General features: G+C 42.7%; 1 protein-coding gene across 2 annotated transcripts in view; it reads left to right on the top strand.

The window, feature by feature from the left end:
• tbk1 (TANK-binding kinase 1) overlaps positions 1 to 10183 on the top strand; it is a 115997-nt gene extending 105814 nt beyond the window's left edge. For both annotated transcript variants that reach the window (XM_072484995.1, XM_072484994.1), the window contains exons 17-21: positions 838 to 939; positions 3122 to 3218; positions 4009 to 4118; positions 7877 to 7948; positions 9029 to 10183. In XM_072484995.1, the coding sequence (XP_072341096.1) occupies positions 838 to 939; positions 3122 to 3218; positions 4009 to 4118; positions 7877 to 7948; positions 9029 to 9080 (433 nt within the window). In that variant the 3' untranslated portion in view covers positions 9081 to 10183. The remainder of the gene's footprint in view (positions 1 to 837; positions 940 to 3121; positions 3219 to 4008; positions 4119 to 7876; positions 7949 to 9028) is intronic.
• Positions 10184 to 15988: the final 5805 nt, after the last annotated feature.

Raw genomic sequence — 15988 nt, 5'->3', positions numbered from 1 at the left:
AGAGAGCATCAGTAAATCAGTTGGCGGTTTTTGTAACGAAGGCAGTGTCACGCACCCAGGAACTGGAAAATCACCAAGTCCTCTAAACTGTTGGAGAGGAGTAAGGTTGATTCTTCCCCTTATTTTTAATATATATTTTTTAAATATATATTTTCCATTAATGGGAGCAGGTAAGGCGGCATGGTGACGCTGTGGTTAGCACTGCTGCCTTATGTCGCCGAGGTCCCGGGTTCGATCCCAGCCCCGGGTCACTGTCCGCGTGATGTTTGCACATTCCCCCCGTGTCTGCATGGATTTCGCCCCCACAACCCAAAGATGTGCAGGGTAGGTGGATTGGCCACACTAAATTGCTCCTTAATTGGGGGAAAAAAGAATTGGGTACTCTAAATTTTAAAAAATGGGAGCTGGTGATCTTGGAGCAGTGCAAAGCCACCAGTATGAGGGAGCTGAATTATCAGCAAAAATGGGTGAGCTGTTATAGCAATTAAGCCATTTTGATTATATGGACTCAATAACAGGATATTCTGTGATTAATTGCTATTGAATGTCCCTTGCTTTGTTTCAAAAAACACACTAAATGCCCATTACGGCACAGTACGATGGTACAAAGGCAAGCTTTAATCTGGCCCATTTTGCAGTGGCATACCTAACATCTGACTGAATGCAGCCTAACCTACTGATACTGTGAGGATCAGTGCAGTCAATATTTATTGCACCTGAACTGCACAGTACCACGATTCAGCTTTAAAATGCCTGAAAAATACTATTTTCAAAAATACTTTGTTATATTCGAGTGGGTTAAAATCTAAGAATGTATTTTCTCATTTTCCGTTTTAGGCAGAAGATGTGGCTCTACGCTTCAAAGGCGATGTCCTTGTTCAAAGATGAATGTGTTGCAAAATATCAATCATTTCTTGAAGTGGCAGGTGACTGGATGAAGTGAGTTGTGATTTTTAATTTGATTTAAAACTTGATTGATTTACATACTTTGGAATCCATGAGTAGATTTGTGAACTTGAGCTTATTGATGCATCTGTGACTTAAGGTGCACCAACAGGTGCTGTCGCTGTTGATGGTCAGTATTGCAATGGAGTTCTGAACATGACAAGTATGAATAGGCCAGCTAGTCCATCAAGCCTGCCCTACATACCTTGATGGCTGGAGGAATCAGGACTAAACGCTTCTTCCCACTACCCTCTATCTCTCCTGCTCTAGCTCTCTCACCCTTGCTCTGTCTCAGAGACGCACAAAAAAAAAACAGGAAAAAGCCCTAAACCAATAAGGGAAAATTCCTGCCTGATCCCCCTCGGGCAATCAAAACCAGTTTGAGATCACATGGACTAAATACTAGCTATAAGGGCACTTGAATATTCTGTACATGATAGGAGCCCTGCCCCAGTCAAGAAGTAATCCAGCACCCTCTCAAAAGTTAATAAAAAGTAAGGAATAGCAGGAGACCAACCATGCAGTCTCTCAAACCTACTCAGTACGATCATGATTGATCTGGCTCCACTCGATTTTCCCTCGAGACCAAAAGTCTGGCGATCTCAGCCTCAAATACATTAAATGACAGAGCATCCACAACCCTCTTGGGCAGAGAGTCCCAAAGATTCACAACCCTTTGAGTAAAGAAATCTCTCCTCATCTCCTAAATGATCATCCCCAGGATGTTGCCTGGTATGGAGGGCATAGCCATGAGGAGAGGTTGAATAAACTTGGTTTGTTCTCATTGAAACAAAGGCAGTTGAGGGGCGACCTGATAGAGGTCTACAAGATTATGAGGAGCATAGACAGAGTGGATAGTCAGAGACTTTTTCCCAGGGTAGAGGGGTCAATTACTAGGGAGCATAGGTTTAAGGTGCGAGGGGCAAGGTTTAGAGGAGATGTACGAGGCAAGTTTTTTACACAGAGGGTAGTGGGTGCCTGGAACTCGCTGCCGGAGGAGATGGTGGAAGCAGGGACGATAGTAATGTTTAAGGGGCATCTTGACAAATACATGAATAGGCTGGGAATAGAGGGATATGGCCGCCGGAAATGTAGAAGATTTTAGTTTAGACGGGCAGCATGGTCGGCGCATGCTTGAAGGGCCGAAGGGCCTAGTCCTGTGCTGTAATTTTCTTTGTTCCTTATCCTGAGACTGTGCCCTTGTGTTCTAGATTCCCCAGCCAGAGGAAGCAACCCCTCAGTACCAACCCTGTCAAGCCCCTTCAGAATTTTAAGATGCTGCCAGACCATGCTGAGTTTTCCCAGTGTCCTCTGTTCTTGTTTCAGATTCCAGCATCTGCACTACTTTGCTTAATTTTCCCTTCAGAATCTTTTATGTTTTAATGAGATCACCACTCATTCTTTGAAATTCCAATGAGTGTAGTTGTGTGGGTTAATCTTTACAGTTTGATCAGAATGCTTTTAATCCTGAACCTGCAGGGCCGTTGAATATTATTTTCTATGTATGCCAGTCAGACATTGTGGTGCAGTGCCGAGGGAGTGCTGCACTGTCAGAGTTATCGTTTTATGGCCGAGACATTAAATTGATGCGCTATCTGCCTCTGGGCGCACACATTTGGGGAAAGAAACAGATACGTTCTCTCATTGTAACCATTCTTCTGGAGGTGATGGCATGTGTTGATAAATGTGAAGGAAAATGAATGTTACAGTAGATTGTTTTCCATGTAATTGGTATTTTATAACCTCCTGCAGCCCTCTGGGATTTATGTGCTCCTTCAATTTTGATCTCTTGCACGTCAATAATTTTCCTCGCTGCATCATTGGCGGTCATCCTTTCAACTGCCTAGAATCTAAGCTCTTAAATTATCTCACTGAACAACTTCCTTCTCTCTCTGATTCCTCCTTTTTAAATTGTGCCTTAAAACCTATCCCTTTGACCAAGCATTTGATCGCCTGCATGTTGCTCAATATCTGATTTTGTCTGCTATGCACCAATGCCTTGCAATGTATTATGTTGAAAATGCTTGTCTAAATGCAAGTTGTTGCTGTGGCTGCATATCCTGATTGCTGTAGCTTTCTATGTGGAATTGTAGAAATCATTGCAGTAATCTAAAAGTAATAATAGTTTTGTGACTATGTAATAAGTTGGCTGTAATAAGTTCTGCTTTCTCCACAGGGCAATGCACATTCTGAGAAAACAAGTGCTGAGTGTTGCCAATCAGTTTGTAAACATTGAGCAGGAAGTACTCACGTACCAGGAACATATCAAAAAGGTATAGTTGTTTAGACCCTGAGAAGATGAGCAGCAATATGTTTTTGGTAGTTTGTTTTGGGGCATGGGTGATTCAGAGGAGGCTGAATTTGTTGTCCATCCTTAATTTCCCTGAGAGGTTGGTGATAAACATTTTGAGTTGTACTTGATTGACTTGCTTAATTTTAGTGGCTTGCTAAGCCACTTCACAGGGTGTTCAGTCAGCCATGGAGTAACTGTAATGTTGCCAACCCTGCAGGAATTGAAAATTAAACTCCAGGGCACTGAACAAACCTGGAAGAAAAATCACAAAGGGACAGCAAAAAAGATTGTCCGTTTCATGTTTCCTTGAGCACTTTGCTTTATTAAGGGAGAAAAAAGATGTTTGACTGGTAGTCAAATTTGCTGATGAAGAGCCTGTTTCATTTGCAATTGGTGGGGGAAGGCATGGAGCTGAAAGGATAAGCAGGTTGGGTTATCAGTGGGGAGTTAAGGGTAATTTGATGAAACTTCCAGGAATACATCCAATTAAACCTGGCACATTTTGGTCACTCATTGTCAAACTAGGTTGGTGGGGGGGGGGGGGGGGGGGGGGGAATTCTTTCCCTGGCTATTTTCATCAAATGACTAGATTCCTTGTCACACCAGAACTAGGTGCTCCCAATGCCATACCCTAATTTAATTTTGTCCCTGATTGGTTGTGACGGGGTTGAGTTACACAAAAGCATTTGTGATGAATTATAATTGACATCTCTCTCTCTCTCACTTTCTCTTTCTCTCTCTCGCCCTCTTCCCCCATTTTGCTCCCATAGCTGCAGGAGCTGCTGCCTCAAAAAGCACTTATGGCAACGTCTAGTGACTGGAAATCTCCAGGACCTCTTGGTTACCCAAGTCAGAATACCTTGATGGAAATGACCATTGGGTAAATATTTTTGCAGTGATATCGAGCACATCACATAGGATAAAGGAGCTGATTTCCTACGTTCAGCGCTGCCAATTCACCAACCTTAGCTCAATCACTATTTGGTTTTAATCATGTGTATGGATACCTCCTCCAAGCTGTTCTAATTTGGCAGGGAACAGTTGATCTTCAGTGGAATATAGTTTCAGAATACCAAGAAGAAATGTACATTCACATTGATAAGTCTGTACACATTTAGTTTACAACTGGTTCATCTAGTTTAATTAAAATGAAGGAATTGATTTACTGGATTATATTAAGTGCTGCATGCCATTGATGAAATGAATTGTCAGAGTAGTAACTCACAAGATTTCCTCTCTAGATTTGCATCCTACACTAGAGGAACAAGTAGTAACCCCAAAAGGTCATCTGTACACCATCTGCAGAGCAGGCCTGATGTGTTTATTTCCAAGAGAATATACTCTGCCTCACTTATTTTGACTAATTTGATCTTATAAAAACATATAGGATTCTGAGGGGACTTAACAGGGTAGATAAAAGGAGGATGCTTCTCCAGGTGGCGAGTCTAGAACTAGGGGGCAGAATTTGAAAATAAGGGGTGTCCCATTTAGGATGGAAATTAGGAGGAATTTCTTCTCTCAGAGGGTCATTAACCTTTGGAATTCACTTCCCCAGAGAGCAGTGGAGGCCGGATCATTGACTAGATTCAAGGCTGGGTTACAGATTTTTGATTGACATGGGTATCGAGGGTTATAGGGGGCTGGCAGGAAAAGTGAGTTAAGCCCAAAATCAGATTAGCCATAATCATATTGAATGACAGAGCAGGCTCGAGGGGGAAAATGGCCTACTCCTCCTAATTCTTACCATCTTATGATTCTCCAAGTACATGAATAATCAAAAGGTATCAAACATCCAAGGTAATTCTGAATTCCCCCCCATCACTGGTGCCAGGTGCAAGCTCTTCTCTCTAAACCAGGTTTGCACAAGTAGAGGTTTTAATTCAACACTTGCACCAGTTAGCCGTATGCAAAAAACCTAATGAAGTGAGGCCATCCTTTCGATCCACGATTCTGCTGGTCAGTGGGAAGACTGGGATCCATGACAAGTCTACTGTACAGAAGTGAATTGTTTCACTGTGATCATCAATATTACTAAACCAGTCTACCTACACCAATATGAAATGAAATGAAAATCGCTTATTGTCACAAGTAGACTTCAAATGAAGTTACTGTGAAAAGCCCCTAGTCGCCACATTCCGGCGCCTGTTCGGGGAGGCGGTTACAGGAATTGAACCGTGCTGCTGGCCTGCCTTGGTCAAAGCCAGCGATTTAGCCCTGTGCTAAACAGCCCCTGCTGTTTATATATCAGCACCACTGTAGATGAATATTATATATCAGCACCACTGTAGATGATTATTTAGAGAACAATTCTGCCTCTTGAGCATTGTGACATTGTTTTGTAGTGCACATAGTTTAACACACTGATTATCACACTGCTGAAATTTTTTATTCATTTATGGACTGTGGGTGCTGCTGGCTAGGCTAACATTCATTGCCCATCCCTATTTGCCCGTCAAAAGGCCTTATTCTTGAACCACTGTAGTCCATGTGGCACAGGGACATCCTTAGTGCATTAGGAAGGGAGTTCTAAGATTTTGACCCAGCGGCAGCGAAGGAACAGTGATATATTTCTGATTCAGGATAGTGAGTGGATGATGTAGTGTTCCCATGTCAGCTGACTTGTCCTTCAAGGCGGTAGCCGCTATGGCTTTGGAAGGTGCTGCCTATGGAGCCCTGGTGAGTTCCTGCAGTGCATCTTGTAAATAGTACACACAGCTGCCACTGTGTGTCGGTGATGGAGGGAGTGAATGTTTGTGGTTGGAGTGCCAGTAAGCGGGGTACTTTGCCCTGGATGGTGTCAAGTTTCGTGAGTGTTAGAGCTGCACTCATCCAGCTAAGTGGAGAGTATTCCATCACACTCTTGACTTGTGTTTTGTAGAAGGTGGACAAGTTTTGGGGAGTCAGGAGGTGAGTTACTTGTCGCAGGATACCCAGTCTCTGACCTGCTTTTGTAGCCGCAGCATTTATCTGGCTAGTTCAATTTCTGTGCAATGGAAATCCCCAGGATGTTGCTAACTGGGGATTCTTCAATAGTAATGCCATTGATTGTCAAGTGAATATGTAAATGGACTGATGAACATAATCACAGGAAATGATACAAGTTAACATGTGATATAATAGTTGGAACAACATCAGGTAGCGGGTGTATGAAAAAGCTCTCAGTATTTCGTTCTTCAGCATTGCTGCCTCACGGTGCTGAGGACCAGGGTTCAATCCCAGGTCACTGTCCATGTGGAATTCTCCCTGTGTTTGCATGGGTCTCACCCCCACAACCCAAAGATGTGTAGGGTAGGTGCATTGGCCATGCTAAATTTCCACTTAATTGGGAAAAAAAAAATTGGGTACTTTAAATTTCAAAACAAAATTTAAAAATAGAATTTTGTTGTTCAGTAAGGAAGCCTTATTTTAGATTACCAATCATGCTGTAGTGTTTAGTACGTTTGTGTTCAAAGCCAAAAACTACACTGAGTTGGGTATTCCCCAATGTCATCTAGATGTCCTGTTTTTGATCTTTCCACTGCAGGCAATGCGTTCAGCTGCCAAGGCCCTAAACTGTGGAATTCCCTCTCTAAAACCCTCCATCTCTCTCTCCTTCTTCAGATAAACTTCTCCTTCAGTCCAGGCCTCTGGTCATCAACCATAATACCTCATTATGTGGCTTGGTATCAAATTTTGTTTGATAACACTTCTGTGGAATGCTTTGGGATGTTTTCAAGGTGTTCCATGGATGTAAGCTGTTCTTGGTGTGTAGTGGGATGCCTTAAGAGCTGTTTGGCTATTTGATTTCGCCTCCTGAATGTGGTTTGGAATATGGCTTGATGAGAAACAAAATGTTAGAAAAGTGCTTGAGCATTGAATGTGTAGCGTCAGTAAAAGGAAAACAATTAAAAAGGAGATAAGCACAGACTTCATGAATGTGACCAGCACAAGAAATTACATTTGTCAAGGGACTAGATGTAAGTGTCCCAAAATGCGAAATGTTCCTTCTGCCTTTTCCTTTTAATATTTAACCAACTGGGCCATAAATAACAGGAATTAAATAATATTGAGTGTATGCTGGGGAAGGTAGATAACGCGAGACATAAATCTCTTGGATCCTTTGAATTTCCTCTCCTGGGACTCTGTACCATCTAATGGTGTAAGAAAGCCAGCTTAATTTGGATAATGAACAGCATTGTAACCTCAGGTGAATACCCTTTTATTTTTATTTTTTAATTTAGAGTACCCAATTCATTTTCTTTTCCAATTAAGGGGCGATTTAACGTGACCAATCCACCTAGCCTGCACATTTTTGGGTTGTGGGGGCGAAACCCACGCAAACACGGGGAGAATGTGCAAACCCCACACGGACAGTGACCCAGAGCTGGGAATGAACCTGGGACCTCGGCGTCATGAGGCAGCAGGGCTAACCCACTGTGCCACCGTGCTGCCTAATGAATACCCTTTATAAAAGAACAACATGTTAGATTTTATTTGGATGCTGAATGGTATTTCTCTATCTAAAATTACTTGTCTATTGCTTTGCAGAGTTTGTGATTTTAAATGGGATTTAGTCTTGGTCACAGCTGATTGCATGTGAATAGAAATGGAATAACATGTTCTTCCTCTTCAAAATCCACAATTTTAATCTTTCTGTAGAATGAAGAAACTGAAGGAAGAAATGGAGGGAGTTGCTAGGGAGCTTGTTGAGAATAATCACATCCTGGAAAGGTAAATGCAGCCTACATTTGGTAACCCTGCACATCTCACAGAAATTACGGTAGATTGAGATAAATAACCGCAAGTAGGAAACCCAGCTTCAGGATGTGCCAAAGTGCATCACCACCGGTCACTTTTCCCAGGTGTAGTGACCATTGTAATGTTGTGCCCATCAAGATCCCGTAAACAGCCAAGACAGTTCAAATCCATAAGTGATTGAAGTGTGGATTAGCAAGGTGCTCCATCACACAGACACCCGACGCACCAAACCTGAGAGATCACCAGAGTTTAATTCTTTGATTATTAATCCATTCGGTATATGGTTGCATGGAAGGTGAATGTGTCCTGGTCCCAAAAAAAATCATGCTTGCAAAGGGGTATGATAATTGCAGAATCCAGAGTATAGCAATAAACCTCAATCATCTTTCTTTGTCAGCAATTGTATTAGAAATAATAGTTTCATTGGCACATGAAAAATGAAATGAAAATCGCTTATTGTCACAAGTAGGCTTCAAATGAAGTTACTGTGAAAAGCCCCTAGTCGCCACATTCCGGCGCCTGTTCGGGGAGGCTGGTACGGGAATTGAACCGTGCTGCTGGCCTGCCTAGGTCTGCTTTCAAAGCCAGCGATTTAGCCCTGTGCTAAACAGTCCCTAAGCTGTTCACATGGATAAGTCAATAATGAAAATAAATTAACCCCATATTCATTCAGAAAAATAACCCTTTTAGTAATTTTATTAATGTGCCAGTTTACTAATTGCCCAAAAATCTATCTTTTGTAAATTCAAAAAAAATCCCTTAGTAAGTTCCAGGAGTTATACATTTAGCAGTTCTGAAATTTCTCAATTGGGCAAATTAGTATTTTGTATAGTCTCTGACTTACCAGTAGTCAGTACTGAACTTGAATATTGTTGAGAAAAGACATGTTGAAGCTTTGCACTCATCAGGACAATTTGCAAGAACACCAAATGTAAAGGGAACAACAATTTATACGTCATGGGAAGAGCCCTCACCCCCCCCCCCAACCACCACCACCAGATGCAATTTGGCTGTATTCTCTGTGATGCTAATTCACATATTTGCTTACGACAGGTTTGGAGCTTTGACTGTGGATGGAGGAATTCAAAATGCCGATCACCTCTAAACTGGAGTGAGCAACGCCGTATTGTTCAACATGCACCCACTGATCCTAGTGCACCCTGCTCTAAATTTATTTTCCTGTAACACTGTGAAAGTTAAGACTGAAATGTACATTGAAGGAAAAATGGAAATCTCAGGGTGTAGTTTCTTTGCCTCCTTGTGCTCATTTTTTCTTGGTGTAATTATTTTTTCCCAAACCTCACTGTTCATGTCCGGTACAATGGCGAAATCATATAACACTATCTCTCATATTCTCAAATGTACTTATTCTGCAGGGTGTTCTATGCTCGTCAGTGACGTTGAAACAAATCTGTATATAGTAATGTGTTGTTTAATCTGATTCGTAACAGCTACTTACATTTATTTAGCTCCTGATGTGGCTAAATGGCCCAACATGTTTCATGGTGGTAGTCAGAGTTGGAGGGACAGCTGAGGAAATTAGTTTGAAGCATGGTCAAAGAGGGTATTCTTGAGAAGTTTTACCCTCAAATGGTTGGAGGTTGGCATGGTGGGGTGTAGCTTGTCTCATTGCTTCACAGCTACCCGCGCACATTCTCCACTCCTTTATAAATATTGTTGGCTACTTGTCACAAAGTTGACCTTCAATTTGCCAAACTGTTTAATGTGGCCGTTGCCTTAGCTGACAAGATTTTTGCCATGTACTTTCCCAGATTTAACTTCAGATGTGACCTACGTTGAAGCTGTTGAAAGCAGCTGTTACATTCATTACTATATAAACGTAAAACCCAAATAATTGGATGAGATCAATGGAAGCGAAAGGCTGATTGTGCCTTTGTAAACAATGTGAATACAGCCCCTTTTATTTGTATATATTGTATATTATACGCATAACTTAACTTTTCCATCTTTTATTGAATAGAACGGCCAGTGCAGATGGAAACTGAGCAAATTTTATTTTACGAAAAGTAAGAAAGCGATAAGTGTTAGCAGTTCTGCTTTTTAAAAATTTGTTAATGGGATGTGTGCGTCACTGGTACGGCCGGCCTTTATTGGCCATTCCCAGTTGGCCTTGAGAAGGTGGTGATGAGTCACCTTCGTGAACGGCTGCTGTCCATGTGTTACTCCCACAGTGCCCTTGGGGTTGGGGTTGGGGGGGGGGGGGGGTATTCTGGAATTTTGAACCAACACCAATGAAGGAATGGCAATTTATTCCCAAAATCAGGTTTGTCTCTTGGAGGGGAACTTGCAGCTGGTGGTGTTCCCCTGCGTCTGTTGCCCTTCTTCTTCTAGGTGGCAGAGGTCACAAGTTTGGACGGTGCTATCAAAGGATACTTGGCAAGTTGCTGCAGTACATCTCATATGGTACACACTGCCGCCACAGTTCGCCATTGATGGAAGGAGTGAATGTTTAAAGTAGTGAACAGGGTGCCAGTCAAGCTCGCTGCTTTGTCTTGGATGGTATTGAGCTTCTTGAGTGTTGTTGGAGCTGCACTCATCCAGGCAAGTGGAGAGTGTTCAATTACACTCCTGACTTGTGCCTAGTGGATGGTAAACATGCTTTGGAGAGCGGGGTGTGTTATGTGCTGCAGAATTCCCAGCCTTTGCCCAGCTCTTGTCATTGGTCACCCCTATGATGCATGTGCTTATAACTGTGTAATTAATTCTCATATTCTTAAAATGCTGTCTAGTCACTTCTGTAAAATCAAGTTGCACTCCTAATTGATTAGGACAGTGAAATTAAAGCAGTGTTTCCTACATTATCTGTAAATTACCTAAAAATTATATTTTCAAACTCTTATAATCAAGAATACATTTGATAATTTGTTGTGAGGTAATATGCTGCCTGGATAAATTGACCAAAGGTATTCTAATGCTGACTGGGCTAAGCGCTATAGCAAATATTAAATATTTTTGACCTGGAAACCTGTAAATCTCTTGTGATACAGTAAAGAATGCAGAATGAGTCATGGTTATACTTTCAATAAAGTACTGAAACCACCTTGGTTTAACACTGTTATCTCTAATTGTATGCTGTATAATTGGAAGGCATGCCATCTACAATAGTGAAAATCTTAACTGTCAATTACTAAATCTTTCTTCCAGTTGTCACACTTCTGTGTCGTGTTTTTTTTGCTAGTTTGTTCTGGGGGGACAAGTGTGTCCAATTTTGGACACCACACTTGGAAAAAATGGTTGTGAAGGCTTGGGAAGTGGTGGTGGTGGTTAGGGGAGTGGGTGGGGGGGGGGGGGGGGGGGCGCAGTGGATGCAGAAGAGATTTGCTGGAATATTTCCAGGAATGAGGAATTACAGTTACATGGAGTATATATTTGTTCATGGGATGTGGACATCACTGGCTGGGCTAGCATTTATTACCCATTCTTAATTGCCATTAAGAAGGTGGTGATGAGCCACCTTTTTTTGAACCGCTGTCGTCTATGTAGTGTAGGTACATCCACAGTGCTATTAGGGAGGAAGCTGCAGGATTTTGACCTGGTGACAGTGAAGCAACAGAGATACATCTCCAAGTCAGGATAGTGCGTGACACAGAGAAGAACTTGCAGGTGGCGATGTTCCCATGCGCCTGTTGCCCTTGTCCTTCTAGATGGTGGAGGTTCTTGGTTTGGAAACTGAGATTTTTTTTTTCTAGAGCAGAGAGGGCGAAGAGGAGATTTGATAGAAGTATTTAAAATCATGAACGCTTTATAAAGCGCAAATAAAGGGAAACTTCTTCCATTGGTTGAAGGGTCAATAATGAAAGGGCACAGAGGTGAGCAAGAGGCAACATGAGGAAAATCTTTTGAATACAATGCATGGTTAGTATTCGGAAAGCAATTTTTAAAAAAAAATTTAGTGAACCCAATTCATTTTTTCCAATTAAGGGGCAATTTAGCGTGGCCAATCCACCTATCTGCACATCTTTGGGTTGTGGGGATGAAACCCATGCAAACACGGGGAGAATGTGCAAACTCCACACGGACAGTGACCCAGAGCCGGGATCGAACCTGGGACCTCGGCGCCGTGAGGCAACAGGGCTAACCCACTGTGCCACTGTGTTGCCCGGAAAGCAATTCTTGATAGGGTGGTAGTATTGGACAAATATTTGAAGGAGAGGAAATTGCAGGTATATGGAATAAGCTGGGGAGTGGAACTAACTGGATTGCTCTTTGGGAGATCCAGCATGGGCCTGATGGCGAATGGCTTCCTGTACTGTACCTTTCTATAATTCTGTAATTATAACCTCTATCTGCATTTATAATGGATCTGTCCATGTAAACTTGTGCATTTATGCATTAGAACACTGGGCCCTTCAGCCCAGCCTCTGTCCTCTTAATAATAATAATCGCTTATTGTCACAAGTAAGCTTCAATGAAGTTACTGTGAAAAGCCCCTAGTCACCACATTTTGGCACCTGTTCGGAGAGGCCGGTACGGGAATTGAACCCGCGCTGCTGCCTTCTGCATCACAAGCTGTTTAGCCCACTGTGCAATTATCCTGCACATGAGCAGGAATCCTAATTCGACACGCTTCGCCTTGTTGGAATATCACTTTTATCTGACTTTCTCTCTACTGCCTCTCTGCTTCAGTGACCGCTGCTTCAGTGACCAACTCCAGATAGTGTGTTCCAAAGCCACATAACCCTCGTCAAAAAGAATTTATCCTATCTGCCCCAAATCTTTTACATTTATTCTAGATTCCACACTCACTCTTTCTATAAGCTTTCAGCCACTCGAAGGCGGAGTGGACATTTTTGAGTCTCCCAACTGGGCAGAAACAGGGTGCTAGCGACCTGAAGATAGGGCACGATTTTTCCCTCTCAGATCTCCCACCTGAGCCATTTCAATATGCAAATTGTACCCAGGACCAAGTGACCACTTTAGTAAGACAGAGCCTGCATTTGTTTAGCATCTCAGGACACCCCAAATGCTTTACAGCCAATTTTTATGAAGTGTGACAAGTGCAGCCACTAATTTGTACACAGCAAGTTCCCTCAAACAACCACATCATCTCTTCACTAATGTTGGTTAATGTTTTGAGGACTCCCCAGTGTACACACCGCAGAGTTTGGGTTCTCCTTGGAGTTCCCCAAAAAATGGCCAGAGACACTGGCAGACTGGTTTTCTCAGACCTGACTTAGCCTGGGCTCTAGACACTAGGTTCTGGCACCACAGTAGCAACCCAACGATCTACCTTATCCACCTGCCTGCCAGCCACTTGATAGTGAGGCTGACTCTCAATGGTCCAGATTGACATTGATGATAGAACCATGTTTGTGGGGGGAGTAAATCTACCCTGTTCCAATCCTTTGTTATTTTAAATGCCGCTATCAAATCAATTACATCATGTTACGAGTGGAGCTGTTCTCTGCCATCCAACTCCCAGGCTGTAATACCGCAGAAAGTTCCTTTGCTCTGACTAATTCGCCATTGTGAGAATATTTAGTAACAACGAACAGCATCTTTTATCAAAATCAAAGACTGAAATCTATACAGTATCTTTCATGACCTCGAGGTGTCTCCCAGCACTTATACAGCCGACCTACTTTTGAATTGCTGCCACTTGTAATGTAGGTGACGTAACAGCCAATTAGCACAGCAAACTCCTACAAACAGCAATGTGATAGTGGCTAGATGATCCACTTCAAATGACAACTTTTGCCCAGATATTTGCTGATATAAAAACAAAAAATGCGAGAAAGATTCAGCAGGTCTGTCCGCATCTGTGGGGAGAGAAACAGAGTTGATGTTTTGACTCTGGCTGGCTTCTCCAGAGCTGAAGCGGGGTAGAAATAAATTGCACTCACTTTTCCCTTTTAAAAAAAATTTTAGAGTATCCAATTTTCTTTCCAATTAAGGGGCAATTTAGTGTGGGCAATCCACCTACCCTGCACATCTTTTGAATTGTGAGGGTGAGACCCACGCAGACATGGGGAGAATGTACAAACTCCACACGGACAGTAACCTAGGGCCGGGATCGAACCTGGGACCGCGAGACAGCAGTGCTAACCACTGCACCACCGTGCCGCCCCTCTGTTCCCTTTTGTGTATCTTGTACAGAATAGCCTCACTACTCTGACCAGCCATGCCCTGGTTTGCTGCAGGCTGGAACCTTCAACATAACGTTTTGTTTTAACTTCCTTTCTTACACTTCTTGCCTTTGATACATTGAGCGCTCCATTCACTTTTTCTCTTCTATTTGATAAAGTTGATGTAGGTTGTGTGAAATCAGGGAGGGTTTCATGTCCAGGTGGAGAGACAGGTAAGAGCCATCCCGCCCCACTTTCCCACTTCATCAACTCTGCTGCTGAAAGCTTCATCCATGCTTTGGTCACCTCTAGACTCTCAGCTCAGCCAAAAGGGGGAGGCGGTGGTGTAGTGATATTGTCATTGTCACTGGGCTAGTAATCCAGAGACTCAGGGCCATAGGGTTCGATTCCCACCATGACGGATGCTGAAACGAGTTCAATAAAAATCGGGAATTAAAAGTCTAATTATGACTCGATTGTCATGAACACCCATCCGGTTCACCAGTGTTCTTTAAGGAAGGAAATCTACCATCCTAACCTGGTCTGGTCTACATGCGACTCCAGACCCACAATAATGTGCTTGAATTTAAATGGCCTTGCAAGCCACTCAATTAAAGGGCAATTAGAGATGAGCAATAAATGGTGGCGCAGCCAGCGATACCCATATCCAGTAAATTAGTTTAAATAAATGCTGTCCAGCACCAAGTATTGTTCATCCATCATCCCTGAGTCACTGGCCTGCACTGGCTCCTCAATTTTAAAATTCTCATAGAACATACAGTGCTGAAGGAGGCCATTCGGCCCGTCGAGTCTGCACCAACCCACTTAAGCCCTCACTTCCACCCTATCCCCGTAACCCAATAACCCCTCCTCACCTCACCTTTTTTGACATTAAGGGCAATTTAGCATGGCCAATCCACCTAACCTGCACGTCTTTGGACTGTGGGAGGAAACCGGAGTCCTGTTCAGCTTCTCCTGGTAGAGTTGATAGCTGTTCACTCCTCAATGATCTGCGCCAACTGCTCTGGCTTCCAGTTAAAACTAAGAACAAAGGAAATACCTCCCTCTGTAATTGGCTTCCTACTACCAAACGCCAACTGCCAATTTCTATTTATTTTTCACAACATAGCTCTCTCTAAGCACAATAAAAAGAAAGTGCGAACTTAACCAACATTACCCCCCCCCCTCCCCACACACACACACCTTTGTCCAGCATGAATCTAACTAAAGATTTTACCCTTCCATGCACAGAAACATTAAATTAATCCCACTCAAAACTATACCTTATTTTGTTTTTTAATAAATTTAGAGCACCCAATTAATTTTTTCCAATTAAGGGGCAATTTAGCGTGGCCAATCCACCTAGCTTGCACATCTTTGGGTTGTGGGGCAGAAACCCACGCAAACATGGGGAGAATGTGCAAACTCCACGGACAGTGACCCAGAGCTGGGATCGAACCTGGGACCTTGGCGCCGTGAGACTGCGCCACCATGATGCCTATCTTATTTCTAATGTTTACCAATACGAATATAAATCCCTTAAAACTTCCTTTGTTTTGATTTTCACATTGCAGTGTAAGCCTAATTGTGACACTAATAAAGATTATTATAAAAAGCTTTTTGCTCACTTGTTCTAGAAATTCCTTTATGTGGCACAGAATTAAATGGCTTTATAGGACCTTGGGACAATGGTGGTATATAAGGGCAGGTTTCTATTCTCCAACTTATTTACTCTCATATTTGTTCCAGACTGTATTATAACGCATGTTGAAAAATCCTCTCAGGCTGGTTCTTTGATTCTCCTGCCCTGGGCATATTCCTGCATTAGATACAAATGTCCATGCCGACCTCCTCTCCCAGCATTTTGAATATGACAGCATGGTAGCACAGTAATTAGCACACTTGCTTCACAGCTCTAGGGTCCCAG

This window comes from Scyliorhinus torazame, chromosome 19 (assembly GCF_047496885.1).
Source record: "Scyliorhinus torazame isolate Kashiwa2021f chromosome 19, sScyTor2.1, whole genome shotgun sequence".
Taxonomy (NCBI): Eukaryota; Metazoa; Chordata; class Chondrichthyes; order Carcharhiniformes; family Scyliorhinidae; genus Scyliorhinus; species Scyliorhinus torazame.
This window is presented reverse-complemented; position numbering and strand designations above follow the sequence as displayed.